At 32.1% G+C, this 27,123-nt stretch overlaps 2 protein-coding genes across 3 annotated transcripts; one reads left to right on the top strand and one right to left on the bottom strand.

The window, feature by feature from the left end:
* Positions 1-365: 365 nt before the first annotated feature.
* Positions 366-18,450, top strand: LOC132716090 (leucine-rich repeat and guanylate kinase domain-containing protein-like). 2 transcript variants are annotated; one of them, XM_060699261.1, is made up of 17 exons: positions 366-599; positions 4,845-4,952; positions 5,287-5,368; positions 5,831-6,013; positions 6,587-6,711; positions 7,041-7,094; positions 7,353-7,442; positions 8,304-8,471; positions 8,757-8,863; positions 9,381-9,500; positions 10,898-10,994; positions 11,265-11,378; positions 11,645-11,846; positions 12,597-12,620; positions 15,884-16,140; positions 16,409-16,497; positions 17,583-18,450. In XM_060699261.1, the coding sequence occupies exons 1-17, from the start codon at positions 390-392 to the stop codon at positions 18,025-18,027; spliced, it is 2,475 nt and encodes an 824-aa protein (XP_060555244.1). In that variant the 5' UTR covers positions 366-389; the 3' UTR covers positions 18,028-18,450. The 2 variants fall into 2 exon arrangements, with proteins under 2 accessions (XP_060555244.1, XP_060555245.1); XM_060699262.1 differs by lacking the exon at positions 12,597-12,620.
* Positions 18,451-18,906: 456 nt separating this feature from the next.
* Positions 18,907-23,643, bottom strand: LOC132716089 (small ribosomal subunit protein mS33-like). Its single transcript, XM_060699260.1, has 3 exons — positions 23,539-23,643; positions 20,426-20,659; positions 18,907-19,260 (listed from the first exon to the last, which is right to left on the bottom strand). Exons 2-3 carry the CDS (start codon positions 20,641-20,643, stop codon positions 19,149-19,151), a joined length of 330 nt encoding a protein of 109 aa, XP_060555243.1. The 5' UTR covers positions 20,644-20,659; positions 23,539-23,643; the 3' UTR covers positions 18,907-19,148.
* Positions 23,644-27,123: the final 3,480 nt, after the last annotated feature.

The following is a 27,123-nucleotide window of genomic DNA, read 5'->3' as shown; positions in this document are numbered from 1 at the left end:
TGTAAAAACTTTTAAAAGTGAGTGAATGAATCATATAATTATTGATTGATTTTGAAATTTGCGGCCGAAATTTAGTTTTTTACCAGATTTAAACTCCACTATACCTGGAGGCCTTATATTACAAATAAACAAATTGTAATTGTCCTTCTTAAATTATTTTTTAAAACGTTTATTTGCTTTTCCTTGAGTTTATTTAATTTAGGGAAATTAATGCTTTAATCCCACTGTGGCGAATTATTATATAACGAATCAAATCGTTATTTCACTGCAGTTAACCGTTATGAGGCGAATCGTTATTATAATTTCCGCGCGCATATTATCACATTTCAATTTTATGCGTCGCGATATAAACTTCTACAACGGAAGTGCTTCGTATCCAAGTAAACAACATGGCGGATGGTGGTTCGCAAATGATGGATAATCAGGCTGTTGAGGACGGATTTGTGCACATTAACGGCGAAACTCATGTTCTAAACTATGACACAAACATTTTAAACCTCGAAGAAAATCGAGTTGTTAGTCCAGTTGCAGATGTTGAACCACTAAATGACATTTTGACTGGAACAGGTTCTGGAGATGAGGAGGAAGAAGATATTGAGGTAGATTAGTTTTCAAACATCTTACAAGTCATTTCTTAAAAGTTATATACCAAATATCACAGTGGAAGCACTTATAGATTCCGTCCACAGCAAAATCTATGTTTTGAAATCATAACTTTTACCCTAGAGGCTAGTCCAACTAATTGTACTGCACGACGAGATATTGTGCTATTTTCGTGTCTGGGCAATATCTCGCCTCTACGTACAACATAAAAAGTACCTTTTCTGTGGTGAAATTTGCGCCGGGATTTTGAGCGCAAGCTTTGGACCGTCTACAATCGTATTAGAATTCATATTTGAATAAATTTGTTATGATACCTTTAAAGATTATTCATTTCTACATCAATTTCATGTTTTATTTGTGAAAATATTACTAACATAAAGATTTTGATAGAAAAGTAAACACATGAACGAGATTAAAGCGAGATTCTGCCCCAGAACTAAAATATCTCAGAATCAAGCTTTGGCACGTCAATATATTTTGACTACCTAGAGGCTAGAAGTAATCTGAGTGATTTTGTAAAGAAACATTTATACGGGGAAGTCAAAGACCGGGCCCGCGAAGCGGGTCCGGGCTTTGGCTTGCCCGGCTATAGACTACACGTGTATATTTAAAAGAAAATCAAATAAAAAACATTTCAAAAATATATAGAATTCTACTCGGGCGCTGCCATTTACAATGTAACTCAATGATAAAAGGCGTGGTATTCCGATAACGGAACAAATCTCAACTTTTCGGATAAATAATAAACGTCGTTCCGAGTGAAAACGGAAGCGGTGCATGTAATACCGAATGACAATTTTAAAACGGAAAGAATGAAAGGAATTTTTTAACGACTTCCCCGTTCATAGGCTTTGCCTAATTTTATATTAAATAGATCTACGTATATCCTAGAGTCATTAGTTTTTACGCCCAGAAAGCTGTTTAACAAATGCATTTTTTTATATTGAACTTGATCATTAAATAATATACAATATAAAGTTACTATGGCATGTTGTTTATCACTGCAAACCATTTTTATGTTAGTTAAAAATCCAAAATCAGTTAAGTTTTGTACTTAATAAGTAAACAGACCGTGGAGGCATCCATTGTTGTTTACAGTCATATGAAATGACGCCTTTTCATTGGGTGGTATAATGTAATATGAACAGCAAAAGAAGGTTTTAAATGAGCAAACCTGCAATGTAACAACATTGTGAAAACTTAAAATTATAATTTATTTCATGTAAAACTATCCATTAATTAGGAATGCCACACACTCTGGCAGTGGTCTTATTAGGTGCACCTGTTCTTTAACCTTGAATGTATTTACCATTAGTCTTGATGAATAGCATCTGTATTTGGCTTAAAGGACTGAAAAATATATCTAAAATGAATGGTGATGTAAAGATATGTATATATGTTGATTTGAAAAATGATTTTTTTAATTTCTTTTTTAAACATTATATACAATTATTAACCCATTATGAATTTTACTCAGTATCAATTAAAAACCAATTAACGTTTTCAAACAATATAAGCTGTACACCTTATGCTACAGTGAATATTAAGGACACTTTGCAAAGTTTTGGTCACATGACACTCATTAGACATTTTAAAATGGAGGATAGAAACAGAAAAGTGCAGGTCAAGATTTTCAAAGGCTGTATTTACAAAATTATGGCTTGCATAAACATCGATTGAATTTGCATTAGTAAAAAGATGAAAAACTACAGTACATATGATAAAGGTGTAGTCTTTTCAGTGAAATGTCTCTATTTTTCAACATGTTTTACTTATACGTTGTAAATACATGCTTGCAGTGCAGTCAGCAAATTATGACGTCATACGATGTCGTTTTCGTCATTTGTTAGGTCAAAACAAAAATGGCGTCAAAATAGATGAGCGTCAAAACACATGACCCGACGATATATGTATTGAAGAAATAATATTGAGTAAAATTGTAAAAATAGCTGTGGACGGATTCTGATCGAAGTGTAGCCCATTGGTCCCCTCGCTAATGTCACAGGGTCAAATATTTCTGGTGGAACAGAAACAATCTCTGGGTGTAGGTTCGATGTTTTTAAGGAATCCAAGTAAAAATGGTCTAAAAATATAACATACATGCCATAACGTCCCGGATGCCCGGGATTGTCCCGGAAATCGGATGTCTGTCCCGGAGATGTCCCGGGCATTGATTTGATCCCGGTAAAAAAAATCATGATATTTTGCAAAATTTTCATAAATTTTCTTAAATCAAATCTCGCACATTTCACCTCTCGATCATAAAACACATTCTGACCAGTGGTACACATAATACACAGGAACGTTGAACGTTTACAATATACAGCCCCCCAATTATCGACTCCCCTCGGCAATAGCTTTCTTCATGCATCGGCAATTAACGTTCTCTGCGTTTAATGATCGGGTAAATTAATGGTTTACGGCCCTGAACAATTATCGTTAATCCCCGATAATCATTAATTTTTAGATCAATCGCTAACTTGCCGAAAGTCTAATTATTACAAACAATGTAAATATATCCATCCAATAAATATTAAAGGTGTCAAATAAATTACCTTGCTGTGTTTGTTTTAATGACTGGAAGAATTGCGTTACGTGACATGTAGTAATTATCACGACTTAAAGATATAACGGGTGAACAACATGGCTGCGCCCATTCACCGGGTTTATAACTTACAACTTACTTGCTTTTAGGGAATAATAAATGAAATAAAGAAATACTATAAAATGATAAAGATGTCGAACTAAAAGACTACTTCTAAAACTAGTAAGTTAACTGTTTATCATTAAAATTCTGGAGAAAGTCGTCCTAATATAATAATGTTATACGATTGACACGCCCCCTCCCCCTTTTCCACAACTGCCTCCATATCCATTATTGCCGCGATGAAAAGTGTCCCGGAAAGCTGTCCAAAAATTATGGCATGTATGATATAATCAAATAATTATACATCTTACAAGTACAATACATATAAAAACAAAATACATTGAAATAACAATATATACACAATCGACGCGGTATAAGAAAATACAAAAATACATAAATAAGATATACAATCAATATCTTAAACTTAATACTAATTCTTACCACAGCGTCTGTAATTTATTTTTACTTATATGAATTAAACTATTTCAAAATAAATTGAAATAAGTAAAGTAATTGTAGATCTAATGTTAAATAAATTAACTTTAGTTTTACTATGTCTGACTCGTAAGAGATGACTGTCAAGAGTGAGCGGGACAGGAAAAGCAAACAGTGCGCAGAAGTAAAAAATATTTAAAAGAACCAATGGATATTTCTCTCACATAGAATCATACATAACAAACACAACAATTGGATAAGTTACAACAAAGAATGAGTGACCAGTGTTCAGGATATTGCACGGGTGAGATCGACAATGTACATCATTGATGGAAATTGTCGATTTTCACCGATTCAATACCGGAAGTTAAAACTTATACGATAAAAACTAAACAAAACCGAATAAAAACGTGCGTGCACAATGTTTCCGCTTAAACAAAACTATGGAAATCCACGGCTGCCATTACCATATAATTTCAATCTGTGACACTAATTATTGAAATATTTTATTCCATGCACTTTATGGAGCAGTCATTGCAGTCAATAGTTTCTGTTTGAAACATTTCCATAGCTAGCACAATTATTATCCTCCAATATGCTTTCTCTTTTAGACATGATGCTAAACTAATGACAGAAGTACTCAACAAGAAATAAAATCTAGTTTAGTAGAATTAAGAAACAATCGAGTATCCCAGAAATAATCAAGTATTCATGCATTTCTGTTACTATGCCGTCATTCGGTAACAAAACTTGTGTTGAAGTTTAGAAAATGAGTATGTTATAAAAGATTTGATATAAAAAAGCTTTGATTTAATCAGAGTGAATGGTGCCAGATGATAAAGAGATTTTGAAAATAAATGTTACGAGTCCTTCAATATAGTTGCCAAGCTGTTAAAGTATCACAGGTTTTATATAGCATCACACCCTGCTGCTTTATTGGCCTTGGGTTTTGACATTTTACATATGTTTATTACAATGTGCTGGTACCAGATAGCTGTAAAAGTTAATGCTGATTTGTTGAACAAGGACAACTGATAGATGCTGTTCTGAAGAATTTTTCAGTATGAAGAAAGAAGTTTAAAATACTGGGGAAAATTATTTCACTAGAATAATTCAATGAATTTTTTGAAATATTCTTTTGAAAATATTCTTATTTCAGCTCTCACCTGGAGGAATTTTAGATGAGGAGACAGTTGGTCGAGGTCTGTCAAATCTTGGTCGTTCAGCAGATGGTGCAAAACAAGTTTATCTACACTGTACAATACCTGTAAGTTGAATTTGTATCTCAAGTGTCTACAGATTTTGTGATATTGCTTAAAAATTTTCATCATGAGAAAGTAAAGTACATGTAGATGAAATTGCATAAAATGAACTATGTTCAGGGTTTTCATTTCAGATTTATACACTTAATGTTATCATATGATAAGTTTTAAATACATGTACTCCAGCTTTATTGCATACTTTATTTTATTTTTCTATTTACTTATTTATTTTTTGTGTGTGATTTTTTTGTATCTGATATATTTGTTCAAAAATTATTAATTCTATGACAATTACATGTATAAAACATTGCAAATGATATTGAAATAATTTTTTTTCAGGGCTTCAATTTGATAGATATTCAAGCCATTGCAAATTACACAGAACTACAAAAAATTGAAATTCCTTATAACCAGTTGACAGGTATTGATTTCATGTTTCTCTCTTCATTTGTTTTCATTTCATAATTTGGTTATAATCATCATTTCTAAAACAACAATTGCCATGAATTTTCAATATGAAGATCACAGTTCGTCTTTGTTGTTAGCCTATTACATGTTGTTAATCATCACAAAAAAAAAAACAACATAAAAAGAATTTCTATGAAAGAAAGAATAAGTTTACTAAAATGTTAACTTAATTTCATAGAAATTTCACCTAATCTTTGTGTTTTTCATGATGTTGTCATTCATTGTACTGCCCTTTCTGGAAATTCGAAAGCCTGTCTAAAGATATAATGATCACAAGAATCTAGCTGAAGACCTTTATTAATAAGGATAATATATTTTGCACATTTAAAACTGTTTATCATTTTCATAATTTTACGAGGTTATCATCTTTTATTGTCTTTCCCTCGTAATATACATTTTCATTTTACAATAACAGATTTATCACCACTGAGCAACCTGCCTTTTCTGTTGATTCTGGATGCCTCTCATAACAAACTGTCAACAGTGCTAGATTTCAAACCACCAAAGAATCTGAAAGATGTGGACCTGTCATTCAATGAAATTGAGGTGATGACAGATCTATCTGCTCATCATTACCTCACAAAACTTAACTTAGACAGTATCCTTTTTATTGTAAAATTATAAAGATGTACTGGTATGATATATTTAAGACTGGTCTTTTATTCGGAGCAACTTTAATACTGAGTTGCATATATTTTAAATGCAATTTTTTATACACTTTATTATTGATTGGTGTTCTAGCAATTTTTAAAAGTGAACAGTGGTATACAATTGATGATTTATATATACTAGATCATCATGAATTACAATAAATAAGTAAGTGTTAACTGTTCTAATTAGTAATTTAGAATTATTGAAGAAAGATATACTTGAGTTCCCTCTCTTTATGATATAGAGATCTGTTGTTATAAATTTATAATTGTCATATTATCATTTGTAATAAATAAATTGACAATAAGTTATCAGGATAATGTTGGTATTTTCAGGTAAATTTATCCCTGGTCTTTATAAGTACCTTTAAGAACAAAATACACATAGTAGGAAATGGTATACATATCCAGCTTGTTGTGAACACTTTACATCCTGTAGTGTTGACACATTCTACTCTCTCTTTTTTAAATCCTAGTTTACAATTTAAAAAAACAGAACTCTTCCTTAACTAAGAATTCAGACAATAATATCAAAGACATCCAAGGATTAGAGAAATGTTCTAGATTGAAGCATCTAAGTCTGGCCCACAATAAGATTGAGACTATAAAAGGTCTTGATTCACTGCCAATTCATTATCTTAACCTGGTAAGTAACTAAAAATTAATTACAATCTGTATGTGAATCTGTAAAACTCAAAGTGTGGCATGGATATTATATAGACTCTATGCTAGTTGTTTTTGGATGCTCAATATTTGCTAATGTTGATAAATGATTATTAGCTTATGAACATTTCTGCCGCATTTAAACTTAAGAAAGGTTACAAAACATTTAAACAGCTTTTAATCTTCTGATCCCACTGAAATAATAGCCAAATGAAAAATAATTTTGTGTTACAGAGTTAATGAATAAAAACAGGATACAAACATGATATCTTATAGTTAAAACAGTTTCGACAATTTTTTTTTCTCTTTCAGTGTCACAACAAGTTAACTAGAATAGAAAACCTGGAAACATTAAGGGTTATTCAGGTAAAAGCATTGTTATATCTGAATTTTAAAAAGTTGTTCTTATTACAGAACTAAATAAAGAGTAGAAATTTTTTAATGGTAATTATGTATTTCCAGATGATCTTAAGCTATGTTATTTATTTATAGTTTAAAATTTAATATGCATCTTTGTATAAATTTTTTTATGGTTATAATGAATGTGCAGATGATTTCAAGCTATGTTATTTATTGATAGTTTAAAATTTAATTTTCATCCTTGTTTGCTTGTCATATTTTCAGCAAATTAATTTCTCTGGGAACAAGATTCGCAGCTTGAAAGGTTTACAAGATCATGATTTACTTGAGTGTCTCGACTTGGAAGATAATGAGGTATATACCTTTAACCTTTATCCTGCTGAATTTTCATAAAAGGACTTTTCCAATTTCCTTTTTGGAACAGTCCATTATCAATTTTAGGGGATATCAAGGTGAGAATTTGAAGTTTGCCTGGTCGGATTGCACGGACATGCAGGCTGGCCTGGCTCTATACTGGTGGCAAAGGCTTAAATCAGCAAGGTAAAGGTTTAAATGACTGAACACTGAAACTGTGCCTATAATAACATTATTTTTAGAGCAATTTTTCATTTCTTTGATAGTTTAGTTTTATATAATATCTAAAGCCTTGTTAAGTGTTTTTATTTTTATATAATTTGGATATGGTGAAATTATTAGTGTCCAAGTAGAAAGATTGCAAGCAAAAGGCAGACTTTATTGTACATCATGTCAAAATAATAAAAGGGATATAGCTAAAAGATTTTAAAGATCCTGTATGTTTTGTGATTGATATTAGTACTGTGTGTATACCACACTTGCAAACAATTATATATGTATATAATTATGCAAATAAAACAATTTTCAAACATCAAATTTCTAATTACCTCCTATTATTTACATGAAATGTTAAATTGGGTAATATCTTTATAAATAATGCTTATTGGAACATACAATATTGGCATTTTTAATCTTAATTTGAGCATCATATTTATGAAATAAAACCATGAAAAAATTGTGTTACAGGATCTTTAATTATTAGATGGTTGTTTCTCAGTGACTAAACTGACTTCAATTTTTAAAATTGCAAAACTAAACGTGTATTTATTCTTTTTTTACTTTTAATGTGATAGGAGTTGTTGCAAACCAAAATACGGTTGTAAAAAAATTTTTTTTTAAATTTTTTTTTTATTTTCCTAGGTTATTGATATCACAGAAATCAAGTACGTCAAAGAATTATCAATGTTACGTCAGCTGAACTTGTTACGTAATCCAATACAAGAGTTGCCTGACTACAGACTCTCAATTCTGTACCAGATACAGCGTCTGACAGAGCTTGATCGACACAAGGTGGAAGTTGATGAAAAGGTTTGTAATGACCCTCGCTGCATATATCCATAAACAAAACAATTAATGCAACAAATCTCCACATAGTGGCAATTTTTTATAAAATTATAGCATTCTCGATACATGTAGTAAGAAATATTGTGAAGGGTACAAAGATAATGAATTGAGCTATCTTAAGGTTAGTGTTGTTTAAATATAATTCAGTTTTTTGTTTGTTTTTTTTTCTTTGTATAATTTTAGTTAAAAATTTAAACAAGGCTCATGATTATACATGTATTATTATTACTGTATTATTTGTTTATAAAGGTGGCATCAGTGAATATGTTCAATCCCCCACCAGAGGTGATTGCAGCCAGGGATCATATCATGCATGTTGTCTACTCATTTCTCCAACCAAGTAGAGTCTGGGACAGGTAAACTAAATATGCAAAAAATTTCTATAAAGGGTTGTTTTCTAAACGGTTGTGTCTTCTTGTAAATAAAATTATAACTGATATCAATTTGAATTGCCCCTTTTTATCAGATTTTTGTATTTACTTTAATGGCTTCGAATCATAATGTAATCAAGCCGATTAACCCATTACCTGCTGGAACCCAGTCCTAGCCTTTGCCACCAGTATAAAGCCAGGCTAACCTGAATGTCTGTAAAGTCTGACTAAGTGGCTCTATATATTTCAAGGTTGACTATCTTGATTTTCCTAAAATTGATAATAGACAGTTTCAAAACAGGAAGGTGGAAAAGTGCATGTAGGAAATTCAGGAAGTTTATGGTTGAGCTTTCAGGCAATAGGTTTGATGTCTACAAGGTGTACCATTTCAGTCACTGGTCAATTTTTTCGCAACAAGTGCTTTTCTTTAATTATTAGAATTTTATTCTGATATTAATCTGTCACTCCTGATATATAACTTTTGTTTTCATGTTATTTTCAGTACTTTGCCAAGCATAGAGACACCATACCCTATGTTAGTTCTTGTTGGACCTCAGGGTTCAGGAAAAAAAGATCTTGCTTTGAAACTGGTAGAAGAGTTTTCAGACTATTTTGGTTATGGGTAAGTTTTTCTCTTTTGTTAAATCAATTATGTATGGCATAATAAAACAGGAAAAGCAACTATCTACTAGATAAACCATCATATTATATTTATGCAATTATTATAAAAAATGCATTGATGAATTTTCAAAAATTCATGTGAAAACTATTTAAATAAGAAGACTGTTAATAACTTTAAGCCTATTGGCTTATATTTCTTTTATTTACACTGTTTACTACTGACAAAATAGACATCACCAAATTAGGATTAACTAGAAATGTGTCCATAGGACACGGATGCCCCCACACGCAACTGTTCTGTCAATCTTATGACTCTAGGTCAAATATTTTTTGGACTACATGTGCCACAAGTTGAAAACTAAAAATCAACAAAGGGCCATAATTCTGTTAAATTTGGTCGCAGCAAAAATTCCTTCGTTTACCATCTACACATTAAGGTTGTTAATCCCTGGAAGTTTAAGCAAAATCTGCCATCCGGTTTAAGAGGAGTTGCATTCACAAAATTTCTACATAGTATATAATGAAAAAATCAACAAAGGGCCATAATTCTGTTAAATTTGGTTGCAGCAAAAATTCCTTCCTTTACTGCCATCTACACATTAAGGTTGTTCATTCCTGGAAGTTTAAGCAAAATCTGCCATCCGGTTTAAGAGGAGTTGCATTCACAAAATTTCTACATAGTATATAGTGAAAAAATCAACAAAGGGCCATAATTCTGTAAAATTTGGTCGCAGCGAAAATTCCTTCCTTTACTACCATCTACACCTTAAGGTTGTTCATCCCTGTAAGTTTAAGCAAAAATTGCCATCCGGTTTGAGAGGAGTTGCGTTCACAAAATTTCTACATAGTAATATAGTGAAAAAATCAACAAAGGGCCATAATTCTGTTAAATTTGGTCGCAGCGAAAATTCCTTCCTTTACTACCATCTACACATTTAGGTTGTTCATCCCTGTAAGTTTAAGCAAAATCTGCCATCTGGTTTAAGAGGAGTTGCGTTCACAAGATTTCGGGACGTATGGACGGACTGACGGACGGACGGACAAGTGCAACGCTATATGCTCCCACATTGTGGGGGCATAATAAAACAAAATGTTAACGTGTGCGTCTGATTTTAATAAGAAGAAAATATAACACAGCACCAATCTACATTTGTCTGTCCCATCAAATTTTGCCCCAGGTCATAATAAAACTAATTTCTTTGTAATTTATTATTCATACATGAACTATCTTGTATAGGGAACAATTTTTTTAAAGCATTACATTTGTTTATGTATCTAATCAGTCAAGCATAGTTCTAGCTTTCCTGCTAAGTAATGGAGAATGTGAGCTTAAGAATGATAAAAGGTTCTCGGGCTTGTTAAAGTTGATATTAAAATAATGATTATTGTTTTGTACAGCATTTCTCACACTACAAGAAAACCACATAAAGAAGAAACTGCAGGCAAAGATTACCACTTTGTTACAGAGGAAAAGTTTGAAATGGATATCAAAATGGTGAGATGAACAATGATTTTTGATTGTTTTTCTAGCAGTTCTTATTCACCTTCCTTTTTTATCACATTTTCTTTTTCGTATAATAAGTTTACTTTCTTTTGGTAACAATACAAGGTTTTGGTATACCTCTCTTGTCTTAGTTATACTGTCATAGTTTCACTTTAATGTCTTAAATCAATGAACTTCTTTAAATTTCAGAAAAGTATCTGTACATTGGTTATTTCATTTTTCTTAGTATATTTAGCATTAATGCGTATCTATATATTTCAGGGTCAGTTTATTCAAACATATCAGTATAATGGACAGTGGTATGGTCTGCAGATGGAGTCTATAGAATCAGTAGCCAGAGAAGGTCTTGCTTGTGTAGTACACATGGAACTTGAGGTTTGTTACAGATTTTCTCAAAATTCATGGAAAAATCAATATTGATCTTTTATTTCACCTCAATACTTGTTTCTTGTTTCACCTGTACTTGTTAATCAAGAAATGAAGTCTGCTTAAAGATGATAAAGATAAGTTATTGTTGTCTTCACTATCAAGCTATAAGTGTAATTAAATTCCGATAAGTCTCGAGATGCAATGTTTATTATGGTATGCAAACTGTGTAAAGAACTTACAGTCACATTAACATTTTATATAATTTTATGCAGGGAGTTTTAACATTAAAGAACACTTACTTTGAGCCTAGATACGTCCTGGTTATGCCTTTGACTGAGGAATGTCACGAGAAACGTTTGAGGGATCGAGGTATCTACTCGGAGAAACAGATAGAACACACCCTCGTCAGGGCAGACATGTACAAAACTTACAACCAAAACCATCCAGGATTCTTTGACATGATGATAAATGGTGGTGTGTATTTTATATTGTATTTTTCTATATAAATGTTAAGTATTATCACAACTTTTCTGCAAACTGTTGATTGATAATATATTATATTGCAAGTTTCAGCTTCTTCTATCGGCCTTTCTTAATACTTATTTTTAGTTTTCTATTAAAAGTTACACACTATTGTCATTAACATGAAAAACAAACGTGCAAAGTGGTACAATTTTGTTTCTTGTATATCAAATATTCATTTAAAATATGTGAGCTAAAATTTTTATTCTGTATTAATGCAGCTCAAGAAATGTAGTTTTCCAGAATTTTACCTTTGTTTTGACCTGAGCAAATTAAATTTTCATTGACTAACTGAAGACTGGCACAGAAAAGTTTCTTCACAAATTTTCAAGACTGATAGATATATCAGATAATAATAACTACATGTCTTCTATATCAACAGTTGTGTCCTAAAATCATTATTTTAAATAAATAGGGACAATTTAAATCATGGTCTAGATGGCTTCCTATATTATTCTTGTCATATTAGAAAAACAAAGTCATGACATAGGGCTTGAAATTAAACTAACTAACAAGCACTTGGTTGAGTAGACACCTTACATACCAGGTGACTGATGTTGTTTGACTCAGGAGATATTCTATAGAAATTGTTATTCTTGTTAGTCTTTCATATTAAGATAACAGCGACATATATAATCCATATGTAACGTTACAAGCATAATATGTGAGAGTAAATATAATCACAATAATTTCATATTGAAGGTGTTCAAGGGAAGGAGTCTGTAGGTAAAGATATTATTGCACTGTAGAATAGGAATAAATTTAGAATGTAGCCAGTGTATGTAAACATGTCACATTGTAGGCTACATCTGTTATAATAAAATGCTCAAAGAAAAACCAGAAATGTTGCACCAGATGGAAAGAGGATAAAATGCACAGTATTGGTTTATATGTTATTTTGTGTTTGAGTTTTCAAAAGGTAAATGGGTTTGTTATAGAATATTAGATTTAGCTAAATGAGATAGCCCTGGATCCTTCCTAAGCCCTGTAACATGGATAAAATAATTAATATTTATTAGTGTAAGCAAGCTCATATTGTACAAATATGATACTTAGAATTCATACTGAATTTATTGTTTGCTCATTATTATTTAGGAGTCTGATTTAAGATAATTTTCAGTTATTAATAAATGCTGGCTAGTGGCTACATGCCTCAATATTAATCAAGTGCCTCTCACAGCTATGGGTTTGAATCCCATTAGTCATCAAAAAAAACTTTTATGTTTGGATCTTACTTTCTTGTCCTGAATTCTACCAAGATAACCATTTGAAATGAACATTTTATCAAAATCTGTGCTTGTATCAAACTTCACTTAAAATATTGGAAACAATCATAAAGTCTGATAGATCAGTACCTATAAACAATTAAAAAAGTTCTGAAGCTTTGGTTTTTTTTTCTCAAGACAATATGAAACTTTAAGGTTTCCCTTGTATATAAATGTGAATTAAGTCCATGTTTTACAGGCACTTTAAACTGTGATTGATTTAACCTTTGCTTTTATTTTGCATTCATGTGCTGCAGCTTTTTGATAAAATTAAAGACAATTGCCACTAATATGCTTACCATTTAACAAGCCATCAAATTTAATTTGTTAACCTAATAAAATGTTGTGTAAAAAATAAGTAATTGAAAATTAAAATCAATCCTTGTTTTGAAGATCCATTATACTAGAGTAGACCAGTAGTAATACCATTTATCCTGAGATTGTCTAATTGGCTTGACATGCTTTCATTATCAACTATCCATTGTTGGAGAAAAAAAATCGTGAAAATAGGCAGTCAGAAGTCTTGTCTGCATGGATATATGTAAACTGGCCTGGCCAAAGATCAAAACTGGGCGTGTATATAAATAAACATAAAAGCTAGCACAATGAATGCAGTATTTCATTTTGTTTGTGTTGATATTGTTGGGAGTCATGGTAATCTGCTACATGTATTTACAGTGTTACATATCCTGTAAGTGAAGCTTAGCTTTTCATTGACATTATTATTAATATATAATGTATGCTCTGAAGACAGAAATCATCCATTAAAATTTGTCTGTTCTGATAAGCCATCCAGTCAGCTTTATTGCACACAAGAAGTTTTTGCTTATTTTTAGCTCACCTGAGCTTGCTCAGGGTGAGCTTTTAGGATCGGTGAATGTCCGTCGTCCGTCGTCCGTCGTCCGTCGTCCGTCGTCCGTCCGGCCGTCCACAATTGCTTGTGAACACTCTAGCGGTCGCATTTTTGCCTCAATCATCATCAAACTTGGTCAGGATGCTTATCTAGTTGAAAGCTCGGATGAGTTCGAACATGGGTCATCTCGGATGAAAAACTAGGTCACAAGAGCTAAAAAATAGAAAAACCTTGTGAACACTCTAGAGGTCACATTTTTGACCCAATCATCATCAAACTTGGGTCAGGATGTTTGTCTAGGTGATAGCTTGGATGAGTTTCGAACATGGGTCATCTCGGATGAAAAAGTAGGTCACAGGAGCCTATAAATAGAAAAAACCTTGTGAACACTCTCTAGTGGTCACATTTTTGAACCAATCATCATCAAACTTGGTCAGAATGCTTGTCTAGTCAATTGCTTGGATGAGTTCGAACATGGGTCATCTCTGATGAAAAACTAGGTCACAGGAGCTAAAAATAGAAAAACCCTTGTGAACACTCTAGTGGTCACATTTTTGACCCAATCATCATCAAACTTTGTCAGGATGCTTGTTTAGAATAATAGCTCGGATGAGTTCGAATATGGGTCATCTCGGATGAAAAAACTAGGTCACCGGAGCTATAAATAGAAAAACCTTGTGAACACTCTAGTGGTCACATTTTTGCATCAATCATCATCAAACTTGGTCAGGATGCTTATCTAGTTGATAGCTTGGATGAGTTCGAACATGGGTCATCCTCGGATGAAAAAGTAGGTCACCAGAGCTAAAAATAGAAAAACCTTGTTAACACTTTAGCGGTCACATTTTTTTGCATCAATCATCATCAAACTTGATTCAAGATGCTTGTCTAGGTGATAGCTCGGATGAGAGTTTCGAACATGGGTCATCTCGGATGAAAAACTAGGTCACAGGAGCTAAAAATAGAAAAACCTTGTTAACACTCTAGTGGTCACAATTTTGACTCAATTGTCATCAAACTTGGTCAGGAAACTTGTCTAGGTCATTGCTGGGAATAAATCGAACATGGGACATTTCGGATGAAAAACTAGGTCACAGGAGCTAAAAATAGAAAAAATCTTGTTAACACTCTAGTGGCTACTGTTGTGATCCAAATATTCTGTTAATTGGTCTGAAAGTTTGTTTTGATGATTTTCTAAGTCAAGATCGAACATGGGTCATCTTGGATGAAAAAACTAGGTCACACCGCCAAATATGGAAAAACCTTGTTAACATTCTAGTGGTCACATTTTCGACTCAATTATCATCAAACTTGGTCAGGATGTTTGTCTAGGTAATTGCTTGGATGAGTTCGAAATCGCATGTGAAACTAGGTCACCGGAGCTAAAAATAGAAAAATCTTGTTAACACTCTAGTTGCTACTATTTTGATCCAAGTATCCTGGAAATTGGTCTGAAAGTTTGTTTTGATGATTTCTAGGTCAAGTTTGAATATGTGTCACCTGGGTAAAAAACTAGGTCGCACTGCTCAAATATGGATAATCCTTGTTAACACTGTAGTGGTCACATTTTTGACTCACCTGTCATGAGACTTGGTCAGAATGCTTGTCTAGGTAATTGTTTGGATGAGTTTGATAATTCAGGTGAGCGATCTAGGGCCATCATGGCCCTCTTGTTTTTTAATGTCATGTTTATATGAAACATACCAACTGTTTTTTGTTGTTGTTTTTCTGAAAAGGAACCAGATTTTTTCGATTTTTTTTTTTTTTTTTTTTTTTTTTTTTTGACATGGCAAGAATTACGTATTTTGTTTCAGAATGTAATGAAATAAGGACAAAATAATGCATGTAACTGTTTACTGTTTTTATCACAGATGACATTCAGGAAGCATATAAGCGTTTGCGGCGTCTTGTGATGGATTATCTAGGTATAGGTGTACCTTCACCACCGCTGTCCGATGCTGGCGACATGGCTACAGACGTTGTTCAGCGTGGTGATACAGATCAGAACCTGACCACTCAGCTTGGTACCAGGACCTGGTCAAAGCCCAGTATGTCCGATACAATGTCACAGTCCTACAATCGGCCTCGTGGGGCACAGTCTCCTATCATCTCAAGCAGAGGCATTGTGGTAATAAATCATTTTGTAAACCCCATTGATTGTGATGTGATTATTCAATATTGACATATTTTACTCAACAACTTTCATTAGAATATAAATCTAGACTTATTATTATTATTTATCACATTGATACTTATTTCTTATGTTTATTTTTGCTCACTCCTAACTTTGCTTAATGTACTTGGTATTGTAGTGAGAAACAAATTTGATGAAGACATTATTTTTTCATGTACATATAAATTTGCATTTATTTAATACTATTATGTTGTGTATCCAGGAGGAAGCTTCATTGAAGCGCCGTCAGAGTGCCGCAAAGGATGCAGTTTCCGGATTACCACCACCACTTCTTGAACAGTTACTAACAAGGTATTTTAAAAGGGAATTCACTTTGTTTACGAGATCAGATTATAAAATCTTCTTTTTTTTTCCAATATACTTTTAAACTAAGAACTACCCAACACCTAAGAATAAGTTTGGGTTTGACGTCACACCAACACATTAGAGGTCATATGGTGACATTCCAGACCTCAGGTGCCCCTCTGTGTACTATTTCAGGCACAAGCGGGCACCTGAGTAGAACCATCATTCTGTAAGCCAGCTGGAAAGCTTTCTCATGAAAGAATTCAAAGTCCTTGGAAGGATTTGAGTCTACAGCAGTGAGGGGCAAGTGGTTTGAAGTCATTAAACACTAGGCCACAGATGCCCCCACTCAAAAATTTTTGAGTCTACAGCAGTGAGGGGCAAGTGGTTTGAAGTCATTAAATACTAGGCCACAGATGCCCCCACTCAAAAAATTTGAGTCTACAGCAGTGAGGGGCAAGTGGTTTGAAGTTATTAAATACAAGGCCACAGATGCCCCCACTCAAAAATTTGAGTCTACAGCAGTGAGGGGCAAGTGGTTTGAAGTCATTAAATACTAGGCCACAGATGCCCCCACTCAAAAATTTGAGTCTACAGCAGTGAGGGGCAAGTGGTTTGAAGTCATTAAATACTACGCCACAGATTGCCCCAACTCAAATATAAGACAAGAAAATAGTTCTTAAACAAATGGTTCTAAACTAGATTTTGAGATTAAAAAGAAATTAAATCTATCATATAACTCCATTTGAAATTGAATATATTAGAATATACTAGATTTTAAGAATTAAAAGAGATTAAATCTATGATATAACTCCATTAGAAATTGGGCGTACATATTGTATGTTCCCTGCAGCAAAAGTTAAACAATGATATGCTTAAATAACCATTGCTGCAATTGTTTACAAGTAGTGACTAGTAGTAATGAGTAGAAGTAAGTTAATGCGAGTTTGCTGCAGTAGTATCTTATTTATAACTTAATACTTGTACACTTCCACAACAGTAACAATTTATTGAATTCAATATTTCAATAAAGTCAGTAGATCCATACTACTACATAATTTTCGAACAAAATCTCAATATTTTATTTTCAGTTATCCAAAGACAGCTCCTCAGAGTGTAGAAGGTCAGATAGGTTTGGGAACATGCGAGACTGCCACCACCACTGATCCTCATCGGTCCATTTCGGCACCAATTGTAAATAAACCACAACGTCCTGGATCATCAGATTCCAGTGAAAACCAGTCAAGAGCGAGTTCAAGTCTGACTGGACTAACCTCTGCTAGCGACATACATAGAGTCAGGTCACCAGAAGCTGCTGCTACTCAAGGAGCCACTGCACAAAAAAATACAGATAAAGGGCCTCAACTACCAACAGAGATGGTCAATCCCATTGAACTTATGAGTGATACTGGGAAAGAGCCTCGACCACCATCAGCACCTCGACCTCCCTCACAAGGGTCACGGAATAGACCAGGGTCAGATAAACATAAAGTGTTACCACCTATCAACAATGGAAGACCCATTGAACTTATGTAATTTCTATATTTTGTGTGTAATTTATAACATTCAAGAATTGTTGTAAAAAATGTACATTAAAGATTATGAAATTAAAATGTTAACATCATCTAACATTATCAGTTATGTTTCCGTCACAATTTAGTTTTGTACATAAAAAAGTACATAAATAAAAATAAGTAGTGATCACTATTATGAGATTTTGAAACTGGCTATCTGTGATTTGAATTTCTTACAAGTCTGTTCTTTATTACTTATAGCATTTGACAAATTCTATTAAATTATAGACTAATCATGAAAAAACAAACTATAATTGTATGTAGATTAAATTTATTTTGTCAGAAATTTTGCTTGAATTAACTGTTTATGTATGTATGTTACCAATTGTTAAAAGTTTTATGCTTAACTGTGATAAGTTTATGGTAAATAAACATAACCAAATACATGTGTATATCTGTCATTCTTACTTTTAGTGTGGAAATTTTATTACAACTAAACTCTTAAGTTGCACATAAATATATACACTGACTTTCAAGCTCAAAAATCCTTTAATGCACTTGAAATACAAAATACGTGAAGTCATTTATGTGCACCAGAGTGAAAGGTGCCCCAGCATTACACACTACAGCCAAATAATAACGCTCATGTTGGGTCCAATGTCTTAACTGACCACATTCTAACGAGGCTCTCATTAGAACGCTCATTCCGAAATTACCGCATTAGCCCACCCACCGCCTATTATATTCATTTTTCCAAACTGATTTATATTCTAAGTTTAAAGTAAATATGACCCATTGTTATCAGTTTTAATGAAGATTGTTAATTATAGATTATCAAACCTTGTTCCCAGACTCAAATTCAATAAGGGGACACTCAAGTGAAACCAAGTTTAACAAAACGTAGCATCTTCATATTTTTTTATTTACACATTACATTTAAACTTTTAAAAATGAAATCATTTAAACCAGATAATGTACATATATACTAAAGTCACTCCACTGTTCTGTATAATTAGTATCATTCATTACACAATGAAGATATAATCTTAATTGCTTCAGTAATTAAACAATTAGTCCCCAGCTATAACTACTACACAACTTTTGATGACACAATTTTTTTCATCACAGAATTGTTTCCATTTCTCATTTAGCCTCACCCTCTTGTTTACCTCGGAGATGAAATGGTACATACTCTGGTTTTCCTTTAAGCGCTCGTCTTTTCTTCATTTCATCTTTGAAATCTTCGTGTTCATCTCTAAAAAGGATAAAAATCAACAATATGCTTTAGTTTCCTTTCAATTTTGTGTTCGTTTTAAAGTAACACAGGCACATCTAAGGCTGTAAGACAATTTTGATTTTCAAGGGTCCAAACCTAAAAATATTAACAAATAAAAAGCTGACGGTATTTCAAGTGCTTAACAGTAAAACATGAGCATGGATAATGTAGAGTTTTCTAACTTTAAAAAGGGTCATCATTCTGTCAAAATCCATGTTATGTTTAGAGACCACCTATTTCACTCTCTAATTAGTATGTGAAATTTCAAACCCATTCCCTTTAGTAGTTTGAAGATACAAACTGTCACACAAAAACTTAACCAAAGTATGATGCAGGCACCTGGGCGAAAACAATAGCTCTCCCTATTCTTTGAATAGTTGCGCTTATTCAAGTTTGTCAACAACTTGCCAAAAATGAATACATGTACAGGAAAATCACACATTTATGGGAGATAACTGTGGAAAATAAATGCTTCAGTTATGTAACCTGGGAATTTCATGCAGAACTTCAGCAATAACGAATTCCCAATCTCTGGGTATGTGTGGTAAATAACTTGGGAGAAATAAATACCATGGTTATGTAACTTGCCAGGCCCTGAGCCATAGTCTTTTTAAGTATATGTATAGTTTGTAGCCATTGTTACATACAGAACTTATTTTACATGCATTTCCTACTTGCCAACTTTACTTGTATGATAATTTTAACAGTTCTCAAATAAATTAATAATGACTACATGTATAACAGATTTTAAATGAGGGATTAACACAAGACTAGGTTGCATTTCATAGAAAGTCCTAAGATTGCAATCGCATTTAAGACCAAAACTGAGACAACTTTGTTATAATATGACTTAATTTCTGAATAGCAATGATGATGGGCATTTACACATTGTGAATAAAATGTCTGTCATTGTATTTCTTAACATTCTCAGGAGAACAAATTTATTTATAGGCTACAGTATCTGGCTGAAGATGAAAATGTTTATTTAAACAGTCTTATGAAGTTAAGTTAGTTGTTTTAATGTCCTTAGACTTAGGATATAGTTGGGCCTTTCTATGAAATGCAGCCGTGATATTTTACAAAGAAATTAAAATGAAAATTATGACTTTATTTATGAGTTCTTTTATACAAATTCTTATTCTACCTAAATAAACCATGTTCTCGAAGTCCATCCATAAGTTGTTTAAGCTCTACGTGACGAGGGTAGTAATCTACATTATAATAAGGATCCATATGTGGCGGCTTGCCAGAAAATATTCTTAGAACTTTTGTAGATTTCATATCTGTCTCTCTGGATAGCTCTCCAAATATTTTGGCAGAGAGTTTCGCCATACGCCGTGCATAATTTGATGACGACATCATTCACTGCTTTTGTTCCAGAAATATGAATGCGATATATTTAACCCACTTGTTAATATCTGCATAGATGACATCTAACAAAAAAAGAAAAAAATGTTAATGATTAGAAGTTGATTATTAATCAGGGTTGCGTTTCATGGAAAGTTCTTAGTTTAAAATGTGTCTTAAGACCAAAACTAGGACGATTTACATTACAGGAAAATGTCTTAATTTATGAGTTGACTCTTGTGAAATGACTCTTCAATTTCTGAATAGCGATGCAGATGAACATTCCACATTGCAGATTAAAGTGGTTGTTTCTCAGGAGAATGAACTAAGAAAATGTCTAGAACTTTGTCTAAAGATGAAGAAAAAAAATTATTGAAATGGTTTTAAGTAAGTCATATAGTTTGTCATGAGTCCTAAGACTTAGGATACACTTAGGACTTTCTATGAAATGCAGCCCAGAAACTTAACACCTCCTATGTATATTGATCAAATGTATTTTGTGAAATAAACTTAATAATCATGCTAAGGGTGGAAAAAAAATACTGCTAAGGCAATGGATGCTTCCCGAACCTTCACATTTCTCAATGTATTTAATGCACATTAGTCAAAAGCTAGAAATGTGTCCATAGGGCAAAGATGCCCCCACATTCCACTGTTTTGTCTTCTGATGTACAGCAGAACAGTATGACAGACAAACAGACAATTGAAATTCTACATGACTCCCCCTATCCCTAAGTGGTTGGGGCATAAAAAACATGAATCATTTTCATAAATAAATGACAAACTAAGAAAATATTATCAAAATTCAATCACCTGACGTTGACAGTCAAGGTCATTTAAAGAGGAAAATCATATCCAACATGTTTGTTTGGTCACAAGTGTTGTTTTGTCTATGTATGAATCAAATCCATACATAAATAACGAAATTATGACTATTTAACCAAATTTCAATAATATTTGACCTTGACAGTCAATGTCATTTTAAGAACAAGGTCAAGGTCAGTTCAATCTTTTAGAAGGTCTTGTCTAAAAGATTGTTTTGTTCAAGTATGAAATTTAGTACAGTTACAGTCAATTATAGCAAAAATCAGTGAAAATTCAATAACAGTTACTTATTTAAGGTCAAGGTCATAAATGAGCCAAAGTCAATTTGAGTTTGATATTCATGAAAGTCTTATCCTAAAGAATATTGTGTCATGAGTGAAGGTCATGGTCTGTCTGATTAACTTGAAGGTATATCCTAAAAGATTGTTGTGTTTAAGTTTGAAGGCAATCCATTAAAAAAAAAAGTTACAGCCACTAAACGCAAAAATTAAGCAAATTTCAGACATTTGACCTTGAAGGTCAAGGTCATTTATGTATGATGGTCAAGTTTAGTTTGGTCTCTTTGAAAGTCTTGTCCAAAGGTTTGTTGTGGCCAAGTATGAAGTCAACACACCAACAACTTTTAAAATTATGATCAAGGTTAAAGTTTGAGAACAGCAATGGGAATGCCAACATAACTGTAACAATACCTCTATTTTTTGTCTTAAAAAAGTCAAGCTAAAAATGACGTTAACCAATTATTCATTTTCTAAGTGCTGAAAAGGGCAATAACTTGGTAAATATGGAAGCCATAGTTATGTAACTTGCCTAGATCATGTACATTGTGTTGATAAGTGTGTGAAGTATTGGTATAGGTAGTACTTAAGAAAAATCCAACTTGCCGTTTTAGGATTACCTAGTACGGACAGACGGTTCAATTACTATATGGACAGGGGCATAAAAATAACAAAGGACAATAATTATAAAGGGTAGGTTATCATTCTTGCGTGCTGCACTCCTCAATGAGATCTATCCACCCATGAAGTTTCAAGTTGTCAGATACCTCTAACACTTCTTGAGATAAGCTCCAGACAAAAAGTATGAATATATGCAATAACTGAAAAAATATGAAGGGTAAAGTTATCATTCTTATGCACTGCACTCCTCCTCAGTATGATTTATCAAACTATGAAGTTTCAAGTTGATACCTCAAATACTTTTTGAGATATGCTCTGGACAAAAATGAGGGACGGAAGGCCAGACGGATGGACAGAGACATTTCTATTCCCCCCACCGCCTTTTCGGTGGGGGGATAACAATTGTCAGACCTTATAATTAAGTAACTTTGCCAAACGCGTAAGATGAAATGATTCAATGACAGCAGCATTGGATAATGTTTTATACATACACTTTCGGTAAAGTTTTATAATGAGCCATGTAGTCGATATTTTAGCCAAGTCTGTTAGAATTTGAATAAAATAAGTATTCAGGTTAGTCCAACTAATTGTACTGCACATCAAGATATTGTGCTATTTCGTGTCTGGGCAATATCTCGTCTCTAAAGTGAGATTCTGCCCCAGAACGAAAATATCTCGGAATCAAGCTTTGGCACATCAATATATTTTGACTAGTATTCAGGTTAGTTGAAGATCATATATTAAAAGAATGAAAAGTATTAATTTAATAACAATGTTCTTGTAATTGTATAAAGCCTATCATACTGATATAGACCGGCAAATTGTTAGTCAAAATGCAGGGCAAGTACATTTTAATGAAGAGCGAGTAAATTTGACCCTAGAAAAATCATCAAGACCTTTTATGTACACAATTAAAAATTTCATAGAGCTTTTACTGACATGGTGTAATCATCATGTCATTCAGAACTGGAATACTTTGACAAGTTTTATAAACTGGCTATTACTTTCAGTCACTTGTGTCCGAATAAAAACTATCCGAACACGACATTGTTATGAATATATCTGATCATTGGTTTCGCGCAATTGTGTATTCAAGTTATATCTAAGTTGAAAATAAATAAGTAAATTGAATATCTAAAGAAACAGATCTGATAAATAACAATATCTTTTAATTTCTTCAAAATATACCTTTCAACACATTTTGGTTGTTGTTGTTGTTTTCAATGTCAAGTTATTTTTCTAAATCTGGTAACCGGTATACGGAATATTTATCACTCTTTACTCAGTAAAAATTGAGAGAGACCCCAACATCTGCTTCTTACATGTATATCATTGTTTATGTACGGAATATGGTCTGCAAAATGAAGGTTCACCAAGATATGGAATGATGGTTGGTAATTAGGGAGTCTGGCGTAAAACAAACATTACAATGATTGTCTTTATGATAACTAGGTACCGCATTTAATTAGCAGGATCATTGGGTTCCAAGCGTATATCTAGACATTCTTATATAAAAATTTCTTATTAAAATTTCATACATGTACATGTACGTCCGATAAATTATTGGCGTAACAGAAAGTACTAGCTCACTAGCTTAGAATCGATAAGCATACAGACCATAATTATCAATTTTGAATATGTAAATCTTAACAATTGTTTAATATCAGAAAAGGCCAATGTAAAATTAAAACAAGATTTACTGCTTGGTAAGAATTAGTAACGATTCGCCACACTAACGATTCGCCACATAACGATTCGCCACAGTTAAATAACGATTCGCCACAGTTAAATAACGATTCGCCACAGTATGATTATAGATCTAACAATGATTTTTTTTTAGTTATCAACAAACTTTTTCCATTTGTTTTAATAATTTGACAATGACAATAATTTAATAATGTTTCTTAATACAAGTAACATGAACTTAAAGCCCCCATCGCGGATTTTCAATTTATCAAAGTAACATTATTACAGGAGTACATTTACAAGAAAGTAATTATATGTTGAAATAAATATTGAATTAATCATAAACATAAATGTCAATTAATATTTATATATATAAATATTTATTATATACTTATAAATGAAATATTGAGAAATATTGATGAAATAAAATGCGTATGTTTATTTTCCGTATTTTCACTGTAAAAATTTATTTTTCACTGCAGTGAAACATATTTTCCGTATTTTCACTGGTGTCTGGCCCGACTACTTTCTTTTAAATTCTGCCTGTACACAAAATTTAAGGGAAAGTCTTTCAAATTTTAATGTCAAAAAAGAGAAAAATGTATATAATAAACAGAAAATTCAAGTTTTTTCTATAAATACATGATTTATTTTCATCGAGTGGTATGAAAATAAATATTTCATGAGTGGCGGTAGCCACGAGTGAAATATGGTAATTTTCATGCCACAAGATATCCTCTATATGTTTCATATATATTATGATATATATGTCAAATATTAAAAAAAAGATATTGCAAAAACATGTGATCATTACGAAAATTGATTTAGGATAATTGATTAAAGAACGCATATCTAAAACATTTGTCACACCTTTAATTTTAATAAGCCAATCACCTTAAGCTTGTTGTAGAAATATTTATTTGACGCCGAAATAATCCTTTAATTATCTGACAATGTGATCAGATTTCAAAACAATGCGGCAATTAAGCTTATTTATGTAAATTTTGTAATAAAATATGTTAGTTATATAAATGTGTATAAATTAGTAGAGTTATTACAATCAGATAATAAAGCTATACTTGTAAATTTAGGAAAATATATAGATGTAGCTAATAAAAAGCGACAAGAATTGTTACTACCCGTTGTTAATTCATAACACATTTTGAAATGTTAATTGTTTCAACTTATTATCGTTAAAAAGATACATGTAATACTATACTTTTGACGCTGTTATTGTCACGTCTTTTCTGTTTTTTGGTGTTCTCTTCTTACTGGAACTTTTTATTTCTATGAATGATATAATGAAATTGTGATGTTCTTTGTTCCTTTATTTGCAGCTGTCTGTTCTCCGTTAGAATGTCATCAGTTAAAACTTTTTATGTTCTTCTTATTATTTTTTTCTTTGCTTTTGTAATGTGACCACACAGTTATAAAATGTGTTACGTAATTTTGTTAATAAAATATTTGGTTTTCGTGTGTTTTTTATTCAATAAAAGCTGTATTCAGTGTAATTAATTTATGTAATTAACAAATGGAAACAAATTTCCATCAACAATTTGAAAACAGATGTGACATTCTTATATACATGTATGTGTGTTCTTAATTGCCTATTGCTGTGTGATATATCCGTCAAGTATTATGTATATCTGGTACCTTTCCTGTTCCTTCTTAGACTATATGTTTTGTTTTTAAAGGTTTTTTGTTGTTTTTTTTTTTTTTTGTTGTTTTTTTTAAAGAAAAGTGTTCCCATTTAAGAATGTTTAATTGCACATGGGTTGTATACATACTGTATTTTGTCATTGCCGGGATGTTTAATATGGCACAACCTTAAACCACAAAAATCTTCTTCTTCCGTTAACTTCTACTTTCATTTTCCTTGCAAAAAACTACACTCTATTTTAAAGATCCTGTATGTTATTAAGGATATAACAACATTTCAGTGAAATTTTATATATGTATATAATTATTCTGCTAAAACAATTTTCAAACATCCAAGAATATGTTAAATATGTATGTACATGTATAATGAAAATGTGTATATGCATTATAAGTGATCATTAAAATATATGCATTTATTTCTTATTGATTAATTTGGCTGAGACTTTATCGAAAATAAATTTCTAATTACCTCCCTTTCTTTATATGAAATGTAGATTCGGTAATATCTTTACAAATAATGCTTTATATATATGTGTGTAACCATACAAAATGAGTTACAGGATCTTTAAGGGGGTTAAGTAAAATAGAGTTCTAAGCGACATAATATTTATTTCTCTTCAAAATATGAATTTGTCTAAAATTTTGCACAGTAGTATTTATAATATCATTTCAATATCTTTAAAATATATAAAAAATCTTATCATTTCCATATGTGTAATTGTATATATTAGCAACTGCTTAAGTGTCTGTTCTTGGGAACAATAATTATCTGTATGCGTTGAAGTTGTGCCATTTTTTTTTATACTTATACGTTTCCATGACAAAGACATTAATAAAAACAGGAATTAACGATTTCAGTACAGATAACCACTATAAAACGTACCTGGTGACCTGCACAAAGCTCAAACACATTCTAGATAGACTTGCCATGGTCACCAAGTGATTTTGAATGAATTAATGAAATTTCCGTTTTCTTTTTTTTTTATATATATATATATATTTTCTTCACTCAATGGATTATTTATCAAGCAAAATGAAATGTAGTTTTATTTATGAATTGTTTCGTTTTAGAATTGGAGACTCAGTATATTTTTTGCAAAAGAGTGTAAACAGTCAAGCACAGTTTGTGAGTTAGTCATTGAATGGTACGTTAAAAGGTGTTCTCTGGACTAGATACAATATATGTTTATAAGAAGCTCGAATAGGTTCTGTTTAGAGAGATTGGTTTGCAACGTCTAAGTTTTAGATCGGAGCCTAAACTTTTTCTCCCCGAGCTTAGCAGCGTGTAAATTAGGTTCGACTGTCTGATACACAGGTTGGTATTTGCCAACATGTACTTCCTGTGGTTGATGTATTTAAAATATTGTGTACTCTCTTTTTCTGTTTTTAGATCTTCCTCGGTCAGAGATTACTGTAAATCTGACAAGAT

The sequence above is a fragment of the Ruditapes philippinarum genome, unplaced genomic scaffold, assembly GCF_026571515.1.
Source record: "Ruditapes philippinarum isolate M1 unplaced genomic scaffold, ASM2657151v2 ctg579_1_1_1_1, whole genome shotgun sequence".
NCBI lineage: Eukaryota > Metazoa > Mollusca > Bivalvia > Venerida > Veneridae > Ruditapes > Ruditapes philippinarum.
The sequence above is the reverse complement of the archived record's forward strand: the minus strand, read 5'-3'. Positions and strand labels throughout refer to the sequence as shown.

Excerpts from the sequence above, each read along its gene's own strand:
- LOC132716089 (XM_060699260.1), bottom strand. The coding sequence starts at position 20,643 with ATGATGTCGTCATCAAATTATGCACGGCGTATGGCGAAACTCTCTGCC. Across the intron at positions 19,261-20,425 it reads CGAGAACATGGTTTATTTAG|AGATGAACACGAAGATTTCA; the intron begins GTAGAATAAGAA and ends TATCCTTTTTAG.
- LOC132716090 (XM_060699261.1), top strand. The coding sequence starts at position 390 with ATGGCGGATGGTGGTTCGCAAATGATGGATAATCAGGCTGTTGAGGAC. Across the intron at positions 7,443-8,303 it reads TCGACTTGGAAGATAATGAG|GTTATTGATATCACAGAAAT; the intron begins GTATATACCTTT and ends TTATTTTCCTAG. Across the intron at positions 8,864-9,380 it reads CCAAGTAGAGTCTGGGACAG|TACTTTGCCAAGCATAGAGA; the intron begins GTAAACTAAATA and ends TGTTATTTTCAG.